Raw genomic sequence first — 15,347 nt, forward strand, 5'->3', positions numbered from 1 at the left:
GCAATTTCTCAATGTTGGAGCAGAAGTTTCTCCACGAGTTCCTTTGTGCCTTACGTATTTCCTTCTTGTAGCTCCTAAGTAGGATTTTATATTCCTCATTGACAATTCCTTGAGGTTGTTCCTTTGGAGAGAGAGATCTCGGTTCCAACAGAGTGGCTTGGACCTCCTCTTCGTTCTCGAGGGTTTGCACGATGCATGGTAGGCGTTCAGTAACTCGTTGGATAGGGTCATTAGGGACTTCTCTATATCCTCCGCGGATTTCATAGGGTTTCTATAGACTGTTATCTTCGAAGAGTGTTTGAATTCGCACTTGAACTGAATGTACTTATGGTCTGAGAAGGATGGTCTTTCGAGGACTCCCCAGTCAGATACCAAGGTACTCTTTCCCGTGACAAGAGTTAGGTCAAGCACATTTGACGAGGTGGGACCCACGAAGGTGTGTTCCTCCCCCACGTTTGCTACGTCTAAGTTAGTGGATAAGATAAAGTCTAGGAGTGACTCACCTCTATCGTTGATGTCAGGGCTTCCCCACACATTGTGATGGGCGTTGGCCTCTGCACCGATGAGGAGTTGGAGATTTTTGGAGCCGGCTTCTGTCCCTAGACTCCTAAGTTCTTCCGGTGGGGCGGGCCTGTCGTGTGCCATGTAGCAGGAAGCTGCCATTAGGCGCTTTTCCTCGCTCTCCAGCATCACCACCGTCAAGTCATTCGTGCTGTAATGAGACATAAGATGAGCATGGATTCCCTTCCGTACGAGTACGGCGGTTCTGTTCCTGCTTACCGATTTTTAATAGAGAAAGCTGTAATTTGAGGACTTTATAGTCCGGCCACAGAGTTGCCTGACGCAATCCACGGCTCCTGGACTAAAGCTATGTCGGCGGTCCCTGCTGCATGGCAATGAGGAGCTCCGCCGACGCTACCTAGCTTTTATGAAGATTGAGTTGCTGCACCCTTAGTGGCTAACTCAACCTCGCACGACGGGTTGACTATGATTGTCAGGTCACCGTCCTCCTCCTCCTCCGAGTCGTCCAGCGCAAGACTCAATCGATCGAGCGTTGCCTCTTGGTGGCCAACATCTCCTCCACCTTGTTGGCGAATCCACCGTTTGTTTCCTTCATCTGGGGCAACTGCGCGTAGTGTTCGCGGCCCTCCTGTACCCGTTGCTCAGCCCAGGCTAGCTTGGACTTCTCCTCTTGGGAGATATCCGCCTTGCCCCGGAGCCGGCTCAGTAACTTGAGGGCCGCCTTATACTGAGCTTTTGCCTTCATCCCCTCCTTGGAACGCTTCGGCCCTTCCCTACGCAGGAAGCTGGTACCTGGTTCCGGCGAGCGGAGAAGGCTTTCCTCTTCGGTCTTTCTAATGGATAGCACGCTCTCCAGGTCCGAGTCTGCGTCGACAACGGCACCGGCGCGGCTCACCCTGCAACGCGTCGTTTTTGTGGCAGTAGTATTGCAACTGACATGACCTGCTTCCGCCATGCCCGAGGTGTGACCGCTGGCGACACGCAGAGAGGATTGCTCCTCCCCGTGCCCGCCGGTGGTAGCAGTCACGCTTTCCACCGACGTTTGGGTTGACATCCCAACCCGTGCTTGCTCCTTATCAGCCTCCATATTTGGCCCGAAGGTCCATACCGGTTAATGTTTTTCGGGGGGACCACCCTCTAGCGTTTTATGCCTGGCCGCCAGGCACCTCTAGCCATGGCCCTAGTTCAGTTCCCCCGACTTTAGATCGGGAAGACGATGGACCATAGCCTTAGCTAGACACTGCATTACCCCGGGCAGGGCAAGCGACAGTGCATTATACTCGCCCGGGATAATGCAGTGTCCATTCCCCAGCCGGCACCCTCGTGTATTTGTATTTTTTTTCTTCTTTTTTCTGTTGTTTATGTTGAATAAGCTTATGGTGGCGCTATATTTTTCAAAGATTTGAGCTGAGCACAGGTTAAGTAAGTGCTTGATGTTAATATTTGCTTTTAAGTTGCAAAGTAGACAGGAAACATTTTGTATACAGGCTCCTTTGATATCACACTGCTACAAATGCTTCGAAATTTCGCCCCGCATGGCGTCAACAATTTTTAAGCAACAAAAAAAAACCGAATCATAACCCTGGAGAGGTTTAAAAGTCGTTATAAGAAAAAATCACTGATTGCTAGGTCGTTCATCTACTGCTTTCTTTCTAAACTAGACCGTGAATGCAAGGATGCTTGGGCTACCTCCATCCAAGGAAAAAGTGATCATAAATGACCTGTTCCGCTTTGTCTTCGCCCGTTGCGATGCCCTTGAGTCTTGTCAAGATCCAAAGCTAATCCATGATTCACACACCGTACTCAATAAACGTCGTCCAGTTTGGCGTCATGTTGACGTGCCAGATTCGCCTATTCGTGATTGTGTATATTGTCACGAGCAACACAGTCTTTACGCGTGCATTCAATTTAAGGCTCTGGATGTTGTGGATCGCCGCAAGTTCGCAATGGATGATGCTAATTTGTGCTTCAATTGTCTAAGCCGATGTCATCAAGTAAACTAGTTTAATTCCACAAGCACAACACTCTTGTTCATCCAGAGGATATACGTTCTGTCACGGTTTCCTCTGCTGTCAATACATCCGCTGACTCAACCGTATGCTCGTCCAATTTCTCTGCTGATGCTGATCCTGCCGTGGTCAGCCATCAAACATTGGAGAGGAAATTCGTGGCCAAGACTCAGCAACACTTCGTTCATATGCACACCCGCAGAAAGGATGGCGTGTACATCGTCCAATATCCGTTCAAGGATTCTGCTCCTCCGATGGGGTCCACACTGCCACAAGCACTACGACGCTTTTCTTCTCTCGAACGGAAATTTCGAAAGTTTCCTGCAGTCAAACAACAGAATGTCGAATTTATGGAGGATTATGTACAGCGAGTACACTTGGAGGTGATTCCTCCTACTACCGTAGAAGAGGATCGCGCCATAGTATTTAAACCTCGTTACCTATCCCCACCACTTCAAGCAACGGAGCTGCACGGATTTTACTGCTTTTGGCTATCATCATCCCCACGGACTTGGAACACTTATCTTTGTAATCGCAATGCTGAGACTCTGCTGCAAAGTTCGAACTGTCGACTGAGGACGCTGCGCGGATGGAAGTAAAGGTCAAGCTGCAAGTTAATCTACACATTGCTATTGCTTTCGCTTTGTACATCGACTTCGTTGCAAGGACCGCCTGTCATCGTTTTTATCGTCATGGGAGCTTCAATATGCCCACTCTAGGGTAATAAAACATGTCCAGATGGAGTTCTTCTAAGTGGAGTACAAACAGCTGAGCACTGGACAAGCACTTTCACAAAAATCTAAGTTGATTCGCTACGCATTGGCAATTCGATGGCAACCTATGATGCAAAACATCGCATACTTTTTCCAAAGGAATCACCAGTCGCTGTTTTACTAGTTAGACACCAGCACGTCACATCGCTACATGCTGGAGTCAAATGTATGATCCTTGGAGCCTGTAACATAGTCCGCAAAATTGTATTCAACTGCAAGATTTTTTTCCTTCAACGCAAAGGTACGAGCACACAACTCATTGCTGATATTCCCGCCATTCGCGTACAGTTCACCCGCTGCTTTCTGCATTCTGAATTTTATTACGCTGGACCAGTTACCATCAAGACATTAGCAGGTCGGACAAAGAAGTTTGGCAAAGCTTGGTTTGCCATATTTGTTTGTCTGTCCACCAAAGTAATTCATATTGAGCTCGTCAGTTATTGGACGACTCCCTCATTTATAGCCGCTTTCAAACGGTTTTGGTCTCGACGTGGCCCTACATCCGATTTTTACTCAGACAATGGCGCTACATTCCATGGTGCCAGAAAGGAACTAACGGAGATGCAACGCATAGCTGTATCTCAAATTGTCCTAATCTGATTATTTTATTTTTGGTTTCATGTATTGCTCTTGTTTAAGTCATACAACATAAATAACGAATGATCACGCACATCTTCGAACTCATTAGAGCCAACTCATCATTAACCATCGAAATTTAAGCTTGGGGCTTTAAATTTGTATAATGAATAATGTTTTTTTGTCCGTGCGGGGTTTTTTTCTTGGATTTTGAAAATTATTTTAAAGTTTTTTTTCAGAGTGGTGAGGTTTTGATTGTAGTCAAAACGGATTTCTCATCCGTAGTGATCCTAAAAAATTATTTTCGCCTGTTAACTCTAAGCGTAAGTCGTATTCATTATCAGAATAAAACAGAATATTCTCCTGCTTGTATTGCCAATTTATTCGCTACCTTATTCCAATCAACGTGCTCGTCTCATAAATATATGCAAAGCATCCACTACTGAACCTACATTTCGTTGAGGAAAGCGTTATTCTAAAAGGCTTAACATTTATAGACATATCATTCTCTGCGCGCACACATAAAGTGAAAAGTTAAATTTTAGTACACTGTGTCCAGACCCTATGCTAACCCTTGACCTTTATCTTCAACCTATCTTTGAATCAGTCTTGTCTCCAAGTGATTTGCCATTCCGCTCCATAAAAAGGAGCAAGGGCTCGCGCACACTGTAGCTGAAAGCGGAGCTGATAGCTGATTTATAAGCTCTGAAAAAACAAACACACTGCACCGGTGCAAGTGCGCACATTGCAGACTGAGCTGAGCTGAAAGCTGAAAAAGCTCGCTGAAATCAGCTCAGCTTAGTTTGATCGATCAAGCATGTTTGTTTTTTCAGCAAGCTGATTGCTGATTTTGTTCGTGTGTATTGGTTCATAAGTGATCGAAAATGGGCTGCAAAACATTTTTAAGCGAAATTGCGGTTAACCCAGCGCTGGGGAATAAGCGGGACTATTAAAAATATTTGAATAATAGTTTTATTTCTATAATTTCTGGAAGGCGATAAATTGGGCAAAAAAGTTTTATTATTTACCATTACCAATGTAATGTAAAAATGTAATAATAATTCGTAAAAAAAAGTAATACGAATACAAACTCAACGGAAATGTGGTTAAAATACACTAACTTAAAAAAAAAACGAAGAAAACTTCCGTCTGGCTGTGTACGTGCTGTGAAGTAATAATTCATTAACAATATAATAATAATAATTATAATGATATCTATTGATGCCACTTAAGGAGATAGACAAAGGGAGGCAGTGGTTTTCAGCTTTCAGCAATCAGATCAGCCGACAATGTACGCACCTGCAAGCTGATTCTGCCTGAGAAAAGCTCTCAGATCAGCTGAGCTTTCAGCTTTGATTTCAGCTCCGCTTTCAGCTATAGTGTGCGCGAGCCCCAAGATCTAACATTGAAAACTAACGAGCTATCGCAACGGATGGCGGACCTGAAGCTCCTTGAGTTCCCGGTTAACCAGCAACTGCAACATCTTTGCTGTAGCTTGACATCTACATTGCAACACGTTTTTTATGACATTTTACCTTCTTGCTCCACATTTTCCCCATATTCTCTAGGAAATCATGTTCTGTTGTTACCAGTTGTTACCTTTCTAAGATTCGTATTCCGGATTGAGAATAGCATGACAACACAACAATCGGCCTACTGGATTTGCCCATTTGTTACATTTACGAGGATGTTCCTTATGAAGATTGAGAAGATCTTTTGGATTTTGTGGTTCATGATGGAGTTTTTCTTCACCAATAGACAAAAAAAGCCGCAATCTGAAATTGTATGCATTTTTGAGAGCTCCAGCAAGAGGTCCCCTAATTTTATCCGATTCGTAAAAATTTAATTTTTAAACAAAAGCCCAGACTAATTTGTTTTTATATCATAATCATACTCTTAGAAACAAAATATTATTAAAGCCGCACGTTTGTTTCGATTTCTCTGTAATTTTGACCCAACGGAAGAAAAAAATAAATTATAGTAGAAAAACGAGGGGGAACGTTGTGAGTTGATGCGGACCCCGCAACTCTACATTTATAACCGATACTTAGTCAGTATGGCTCTCCTCCGGCAGACGCCGCGAATATTAAACGACACGAAAAAGAGTGCGTGTGAGAGAGACAGAAAATCAGTCTGAGCGTGTCGTCGGGCGCTGCGTAGCCCCTGCAAATTGATTTGTTCCTTTTGGCTATAAAAATGATCCGATCTGATCCAGATTCAGCAATCTGATAAATATGGTCATTCTCTATGATTCTGTGTTTTTAGTTTTCTCGAATTTTCATTATTGTGCATGGAACAGATTTGTGGGGGCGGAAGCGGGTGGGGCGAAATTTTTTAAATATACGTTTTGTAGTGAGATCTAACAGGAGTGTGGATACCAAATTTGGTTACTCTAGCCTTAATAGTCTCTGAGATTTGTGGATGCTCCAGATTTTCGTCCTTTGCAGGGGCAGAAGGGGGAGTGGCGAAATTGTGACACAAAACGGTCAAGGTCCGATATCACAGGAGTGTGGATACCAATTTTGGTTGCTCTGGCATTCTCATATTTTCATATTTTGCAATTGGCAAAACCGACCATGAAACCTGTGTGTTAGAGAGAGACAGAGCGAGAAAGAATGAAATTGTTTTATTGATTCTGGCTATGATAATTATACGAACTGGTTCAGATTTTACACTCTAGAACATATAGTAATCCTCTACGATTCTGCGTTTTTAGTTTTCTCGTATCTTTGAATTTGTGGATGCCACAAATTTTCGCCCTTTGTGGGGACGGAAGTGGGCGGGGCTAAGTTTTGACATATTTTTGTAGCAGTGACATATCACAGAAGTTTGGATCCAAAACATCGCTGCTCTAGCTCTTATAGTCTTTGAGCACTAGGCGCTGAAGGGGACGGACAGACGGACGGACGGACGGACAGACGGACAGACGGACAGACAGACATGGCTCAATCGACTCGGCTATTGATGCTGATCAAGAATATATATACTTTATAGGGTCTTTCTGGACGTTACACATCTACTTTTACCACAAATCTAATATACCGCTCATATATACTCATTTTGAGTATCGGGTATAACAATGTTTTACAGCCAAAACTAAATTTTTTCCAATAAGTTAATTTCTGCGGGTCGGCTTGTCAGAACTGTAAACTCGGAATGGGGAAAAGGTGCTTCAGGTTCATGGTTTTCCCTGAATCCGAGGCGGTTGTGCGTCAAGCCCTAGGATACGCCTAGGGATGCATTGCCAAGGGAATGCTCGGTCGCTAATATGCGATCCCTGGATACCTGCCGACCTCCAGTTTAAATTAGGCTTCCCGCGGCAAGCGGGCTATGCTTCGGGCGACTAACCCCATTCAGTCCCAACATGGCAAATTAGTAAGTATACAAAAATAGCTCAAAGGAGCTCGAAAGTCCTCTTTAAGTTCTCGAAGTAAAAATAACATACCTCTACAGCCACACCTGGGCAACCAATGCCTAAGCCGACTGGGAAGGAGCGCTGCGAGGAGGGGTCCATTTGAACACTCAAATGGTCTTATAAAACCAGGGAAGTGATCCCAGCTTTGCTATTACAAGCCGCCGCTTATGAGATAAAAGGAAACATTATATCCTGGAGGGTCCTGCAAGAACACTTTTTCTAGGACCACAGGTATGTAGAAAATTTTTGCTCAGTCCCAAAGCAGAGGGCCGAATACAAGGTCAGTCTATCAATATACAATAAAGAACTTAGGAAGACGAAACGCGCCTCCTGCCATAAGCTCTGTAGCGAAATCGAGAACAACTCAGAAGCTTTGCCTGCGCAGTGTTCTATCGAAGACAACATCCACCCTGGGCTACCTGAAAAACGCCGACCAGTCTGCTTAATACACACCTTTCTGGCTGCCATGAAAACAAACCCAACTACCTCGCGCCTCCTTCTGTCGCCTCAAATGCTATCCTGAACCTGCTAAGCCAGAAGAACATTTCCTGGGGGATAAAAAGCTTTAAGCCATACAAGTCTACGGGGCGATTGATTCACGCGAAACAAAAAGCCATTAATTGGCTCAAAATAATTAACGAGGGAGTATTCTCCCATGGGTCCATCCCTGACACCCGGCTTCAGATCAAAGTCGTTTTTATTCCCAAGGAAGGCAAGTCCTTGCACACTGCCCCAAAAGATTTCAGACCCATTAGTCAATCGTATTTCCTTCTGAAGACGATGGAACGGCTCCTGGGGCTGCATCTCAAGGCGAGTATTCCGCCCAGCCTGATGCCTAACAAAACGGAAGATCCACCGGAGCGAGCCACCGCTCACCGTTCACGAGTTAACTGACGGACCAGGAGGTTGTTTCCCGGACGGTGAGCCTTATCGTTCAGATGTTACAAAGCAGGACGGTTGACGCAGCAGTCCTCTCGCCCCTCCTATGGAATGTGACAGTGAAATAACTGCTACGGAAGATAGAGGATGTGGTAGCCGCGTGGCATATGCGGAAGATGTGGCCATAGCATTCTCCGGGCTTGGTCTAAAACGGAACATGTGCTTTTCACTAGGAAGTACAAAGTTCCGCCAATGACTCCATCAAAACTCTATGGAGAAGCGCTAGCCTTTAGCAACAATGCCAAGTGTCTTTGTCTAATCCTCGACAGAAAACTTGATTTGAAACTGTTCATAGAGGATAGACTAAAGAAGACCATAGTGCCTTTACATGCAGAAAAACCATCAGGTGAAGCCCTGGATACCGTGATGGACCTCCTTCCCGTAGAATGAGAGAAGCCAAATTATGGAGATCATTCGCGTTTGGACGCTCGGGACTCCTGACGAGACTCCCTCAATTACCATAGAGCAAAGATTACTGCATCCCTAGTGGAGGTTGGGGCAAGCCAAGAGGCCATTTTTTTTGTGTCCAATCTATCTTTAGACACTCACTTAGTATGCGTCTTCTCGGATAGCCAAACACCTGTTAAAGCTTTAGGCTCAATATCGTAAAACGCAGCACCTGTAAACGACTGCCGTAGATCTCTGAACGAGATCGCCAAGCAGTTGAATCTCTTCCTTACATAGGTCTCCGGACATCGAAGGGAATGATGCCGCCGACGAACTAGCCAGCACGACACTACAATTCCTCTCTTATCAGAAAAGGAGCAAATAACAATGCCTTTGGCTACGTGCAGTCTTCTCACACACAATATATTCGAGCAATATGCAAACAGGAGCTGGAAATGGCAAACAATTTTTTGGTAAAAATTGTATTTATTTATTTCTTTACTTAAAAATAATCTTTAACTGGCAGACTAACTTATTTATATCTTAACAGGATATAACAAAATTATATACGGACAAGTAAGAGATCTACAAGCAACCGTCTGACGTTCCCCTGGAAAAAGTCAAAACGCATCCCAGCTGGAAACGCATTGTGCTGGCGAAACACCCGATGGAGTCAGAAGTCCTGTATAATTGTATTATTGTATATTATTATATTGTATGTATTGGTGCCATAGGCATGGTAGGTACCACCCATAACACCGAGACCAGTAAGGTGTTACGTAAGACCCACAGGACCATTAGACTCTGGGCTGATGGCGTCGACATTCTATGACCTGATTTGGCAGGCTGAACCTCTGCTGAAATGGCCCATAGGTGAATGTCCACACCGCCCCCTCTTGTTTAAACCTTGGCAGGCCTCGATTAACGCTTCCTGGTCGTCCCACTAAGGTGGGTGCGTAGGCTTGACTGATCCATATCCCAACTAGCACCGGTCTGGCTGCGAACCCTGGTGCTCATAAGACCCAGGGTCAACCCTAGCATGGACCTTACCCCACGGAAAGGTACCCATGGGACCGCGTCAGTGACTGCGCACTGCGGCCGGGGATAACGAGCTCGAGTGGAGATCCTTATCACATGGAAAACACAGCACACACACCAATCTCACAGACAGGGGCGAGTCGCCCCAAATGTCTGCTGAGCCCATAAAGGAGCAACGAGGCGTCGAATCAGCTCAAGCTTTCGGCGCAGTGCCAGGAAGAAATATCCCCCTCTGGTACAGTGGACCAAGGTGCCACACCAGCCGCTAAAAAACAGCAACAGGTGACAACAGGTGGGCCCCAGGGGAAGCAAAAAAAGTGAGCCCCGTGAGCGCGAGCCAATTCCGTACGCGATAATTATCCAACCTCAGGGCGAGCTTAGCACAGCAACATCCTTCATATGGTCACCAGGCGCCAGGATGGCAAGCTCCAGAAAGTATGGGATAATATAAACAGAATCTGGAGCTCAACGGTATTGCACTGGGACTGCAGTGTGAGAAGAACTCTGCATGGAGGTCAGGGATCTTAACAGGCTGTTCGAGAAGGAGGATATCGCAGCAGCGATAGCTGCATAAATAGCTGTGCCATTAAAAGCCTGAGGGCATCTTTTGGTGGATCGCACTGGATGCTGCCTCAGATGCGGCGTAAACGAGCACAAGGCGGCAACCTGTCAGAGCGATCTGCGGTGTTTCATCTGCACTGCTAACAGCAATGAGACGAGTCACTATGCAGGTAGCATGAGATGTCCAGCAGCCAGGAGTGCGTCCAACTTACCGGCCCAATAATGAAGGTTATGCAGCTCAACCCTTCTGCTGCGTCTCAAGACCTGCTGAGCCAAACCGTGAGAGAATTGGCAATTGACCTCGCCATCCTCAGCGAGTCATACCAAAATAGGGAGTCTCCTGCGTTCATCCTGGATGCCAAATGCGAAATGGCGGTGTCACACCTTTGCAGCTTTCCCTCACAAGCGCTGCTACTGGATTTGTGCGCTAAGGTCGCAGGGGTCTGGGAATACAGCGTCTACCTCACCCCAAGCCTGTCGCTCTCCGAATTAGCAGGTACTCTAAACAACATAGCGGCGGATGCTAGAGGACGTCACCCAGTAGCCATCGGACACCTACATACTTCAACACGTGGGCTGAGGAGTGGGGAAGCGTGGCGACGAATGCGGGAGGAAGGGCTCTGCTGGACATCACGGTCCTCAACCAGGGCAACCAACATACCTTCTCCAGAGCAGGAATCGGATCAGTCATCGACCTTACGTTCGTCATCAGCTCAATCTTCAACTCAGTGGGCTAGAGCATTAGCAGAATCTACCATAGGACCGACCATAGTGCAATTATCTGTCACATAGGCCAGCAGACAGCTAGCGTAGAGACAGCTGCGTCTAGATGGAAATGCTATCGCAAATATAAGCTCAACACGGCACTGTTGACGGAGCTTATGACCAACCTCACTACCACCATGGCTCAGAGGAGGCACTACGGTCGCCACCACCAACCAGTGTTCTGGTGGAACGAGAGCATTGCCGCAAGCACGACGCCGCTACCAGCGCTCGCGCGGAAGCACTGCCTTTCCGCAAGGGCAATCTACGTCCAGGGACTGCAGAAGGGCTCTCAAAGCCGCCATAAGGAACAGCAAACGACTGTGCTTCCTGAAGTTATGCGACTTTGTGGAGCAGGACCCATGGGGAAGAACGTACAAGTTGGTGACGAACAAACTGTGCAGAAACTACAGAGGCAGTGCTGGTATCCAGCTGGAATAAAGTCGAGCCGGCCAACATCTCAGTGGCAGGCACCTTAGTGTCATCTAAGCGCGCAATCAAGTACGTTCGTTTCTTGGTAGATTCACGTCTCTGCTTTCGGGAGCACTTGGCCTACATGGGCACGAAGGCGGCAACCAGCAACGGAGCTCTCGAGGCTAATGCTGAACACCCGATGACCAAAGCAATGGCGACGACAACTGCTAACGAGTGTGATGAGATCGGTGATGATATTTGCGGCGCCAATCTGGTAAAAAGCCCTCTGAACAGCGAGCTACGCCCGGGGTCTGGCAGCCACGCACAGTCTCGGACGAGGCAGCCCACGTAATCGCGGGTATAGCACCCCTGGAATTCCTTCCAGGAGAATGGACGAGGCTGGCAAAAGGCAGGTGCGCATGCCGTGAAAGCAGCACAGCCTCAGAAGGTGGCCACAACGCTGGGACATGATCCCTAAAGGGCGATGGACCCACTAGCTCATCCCGGTCATCGACGCATGGGTAAACAGGAAGCACGGACAGGTCAATTTTTACCTGACTCAACTCCTCAGCGGCCACGGCTGCTTCCAAGGCTACCTTGATCACTTCGGGCAGGAGGACTTCGCAGTGCTTTTGGTGCGTGCACAACGTGGAGGAAGATGCCGAACATATAATATTTTCGTGTGGCAGATTCTCAGCGCAGCGCCATCGGCTGGAAGTAGCGCTTTAACCAAGCAAAACCTGGGGCCGTACATGTTCCTGTCCCCGGATAACTAGGAGACGACTGGCTAGGCTAAGCAAAGCCACCATAATGAATGGAATTTAAAAAAAAACACACACACACACACACATTGATCTAGCCAGGAGGACATCAATGCATGCAGGCCTGTTGCAGCGATGTAGAACCAATCGTTAGCTAAACTAGTAAGATAAACATTGATTTAAGTTTTCTCATCTTTATACATATATGTATATAAAAAAAAATAACATCTACATATGTATTTTTATTTAAAATAAAATCCTCTATAATTAAGTTGTCATCGCGTTAGATTGTTTAATAAGAAGCCATGAAATTTTGAAAAAATGTTGAGGACAGTTATTATTTAGAACAGAGGATCGTTACGATAAAAATATACTGAAGATTGGTCGATATGGAATTGGAGTAGAGTAACTATAATGGGGTATTGGGAGGGGAACATATAAGGATTTAAGGGTTAATACGGAATAAGCGAGCAGTGGTTGGGTGGGTAAAATCGGAGTAACAAGACCTGACTCCACGCGGTAATATATATGACACTATCGACTTAATTTTTTTATAACACCTAACGGCCAGGTTAGCACCCAAAATCTTTTGTATGTGCTTAACAACTTATAGTCCCCAGCATTCGAAGAGCGCTAGCCGAAAGATTGGTAACCATGATATCTATGAAAGTTGTCTAGTTTGCAGAGCGCGTAACAGCCACCACCACACCAGAAGACCGGGACACATTACAAACCTAACCTAACCTAACCATGACCGCACACAATAAAAATACATTTGTTTTAAACGGCACAAAAGAATAAACACTAAAAAGTTTTTTGAATACTTGTTTATTTTTTTCTTGTTAAATGGGATACTGTGACTTGGTGTTGATAGGCAGTTATTAAAAGAATAAAGACTCACCCAGATGCTCACCAACTCCTTTTACTTAAATCATACTTACTAGGATTATTATGCATTTATTTGCTTTTCTTTCGCTTGAAACGGAAGTAAAATAGTTGTTATGTCAGTCGCATAACAAATGGCTCCATATTTTCAACGTTATTCTTAAGTGATTTAAATAATGAAAAACATGTTAAATTAAGAGTACATAAGTATGTATATATTTTTCTAGCTATAATTTTCGGATTTTCTGATATTAAAGAGTTTTTATTTTAGGTATTTTCAATAAAAAATCATTGAGCCGTAATCACGACAAGCAATGCGAATGTTCTTTTTTTTTAATTAGCTTATCTTCTTTTTTATTAGCCTATGGTGACCGAGAGACAACAAATATACGTATATAAACTTCCATATTAATTAGATACAACAAGCCTCCAAATTGTTTAAATTTTGTAATTACTATTTAATCTATATTCTAATTAATTCAGTAACATTTTCGAAAACTCTATTAAGTTGAATAATATGACATTTATGGAAATTTTCAGCGGTAAATAAGTGTCTCGTAATGACAGTTTTTTTATTATAACTCTGTAGACTTTTAAAAGTTAAATTAATACTTTGATAGGAATTACAAATTGAAGAAAGTATCTATTATCGCCCATCGAAGTAAGCCATCTAATTATTATATATATTTATAAGGTAATTTGTTTTTACAAAACTAAAATGTATTTTTGTAAATCGTTATTAATAAGGTAAATTTATTTGTGTTAAATATAGTGCGAACCAAAATGGAATATAACACATTTGTATAGTTATTCGATACAGCGTGAACTATAAGTGAATATAAATATATATAATAATGTCATGAATAAATTTTATGTTTTTATGGTTTTTTCTGAATCAATTATTTTGTATTATAATCGTAAACATTTTTTAATATTAATATTTATAAATGTAATTGAAGACGGTTATATATGGTACATAAGTTAATAGCATCTTTTTGTGTGATAGGGAGCTCATACTAATTGATGGCAACATTTTAAACGGAAAAGAGAAAATTAAAACTAATCCAATTTTTTTTAACAAAAGTAAGCCTTTTTTAACTTAGATTGACATAAGATAAAATGTTGATAGCCACAGCTTATTTAACACCCTTTTTTAGCTTTGAAAGAAATAAGTTAAAATCCACAGCATATTTTCTTCTTTCGTAAATATTTCACGTTCGACCTACTTGCATATATAATCGTCGATATCAGGTATATACGATTTTGTGTTAAGTTTCACATATAGATGTGAACATTGTTTTTTTATTACACTACAATTAAGTACGAAATAAATCTTGGACAAATTACCAATTCGTTGATACAAGGTATAATCAAAGACAATATTAATAGTAAGATGAGTAATGCCTTTACATTTCAATGGTCATATGCAGCGACGTTTTTGGGAACAGACGAAATCTGCACTATCGCTCGCACGAGCGAATATATAGAATGGATAGATAGATAGAATATAGAGCAACAAAGAGAAAAGATTTCCGAACCGAAAACATGAATCAAAATTCTTCTTCATCGAAAATCCTTTTCCGATCGACTGATTGGATAACCAAATAATTATATTCTTTATATTTATACTTAATTTGTTAGTAATATTTACTAATTTAAATATAAAATAACTGTTTAAATTCGCAAAAGGATTTACAAGGCAAATTTGAGGCCGAAAATAAGTAAACATTTTTTAGTGTGCCAAAATGTATTCGGAAACTTTTATTCCCATAATGCATGTGGAAAAAAATTAAACTATGAGGCGTATTATTCTGTTTGGCCTATATCTGGATTTTTCATGATATTTTTTATTTTAAAAGAGCTTTCTGAACTTTTGAGTCGTTTGGCTTAATAATATACTATAGGAAGTATTCACCGGTAACAAAGTTCAACTTTAACACTTTATTATTAAACTTTAAGACATCGTAGAATGATGTTCTTGTGCAGACTACATTCCGAATGATTTATCTTTTAAATTCCGTCTTTTTCATGAAAATTAATTAATTTAGCAAGCTTAAATAGCCGAATTTCCCACTGTGCGGCAGCGCACGCTAAATACCCCACAGAAAATTATTCCAATGCGAAGTCATGTATAAAATATATTCAAGCCGGTTCCGATTTTCACTTAATTTTCCGTTTTTCGCTCTCAGCCATAACGTTTCGTTTTTATGTCAGCTGATCTGCTTGTTTCGTAAAAATACAGATGTCAAAAATGAGACCGATTTCAATGCTTATTTTGAAGCGAAACAATGGCAGAAAGTGCGCG

At 43.4% G+C, this 15,347-nt stretch overlaps 1 protein-coding gene and 1 long non-coding RNA gene across 2 annotated transcripts; one reads left to right on the forward strand and one right to left on the reverse strand.

Annotated features, from left to right (window-relative positions):
- Positions 1–606: 606 nt before the first annotated feature.
- On the reverse strand, positions 607–1,816 carry LOC26532509 (uncharacterized). Its single transcript, XM_015189036.2, has 2 exons — positions 781–1,816; positions 607–712 (listed from the first exon to the last, which is right to left on the reverse strand). Exon 1 carries the CDS (start codon positions 1,607–1,609, stop codon positions 1,040–1,042), a length of 570 nt encoding a protein of 189 aa, XP_015044522.2. The 5' UTR covers positions 1,610–1,816; the 3' UTR covers positions 607–712; positions 781–1,039.
- Positions 1,817–7,339: 5,523 nt separating this feature from the next.
- Positions 7,340–13,236, forward strand: LOC117184348 (uncharacterized). The gene is made up of 3 exons (XR_004469651.1): positions 7,340–7,526; positions 7,601–9,094; positions 9,172–13,236. It is a non-coding gene; the product is annotated as an uncharacterized lncRNA (long non-coding RNA).
- The last annotated feature ends 2,111 nt before the right edge of the window (positions 13,237–15,347 follow it).

The sequence above is a fragment of the Drosophila pseudoobscura genome, chromosome 5 (assembly GCF_009870125.1).
Source record: "Drosophila pseudoobscura strain MV-25-SWS-2005 chromosome 5, UCI_Dpse_MV25, whole genome shotgun sequence".
In the NCBI taxonomy this organism is placed as follows: domain Eukaryota; kingdom Metazoa; phylum Arthropoda; class Insecta; order Diptera; family Drosophilidae; genus Drosophila; species Drosophila pseudoobscura.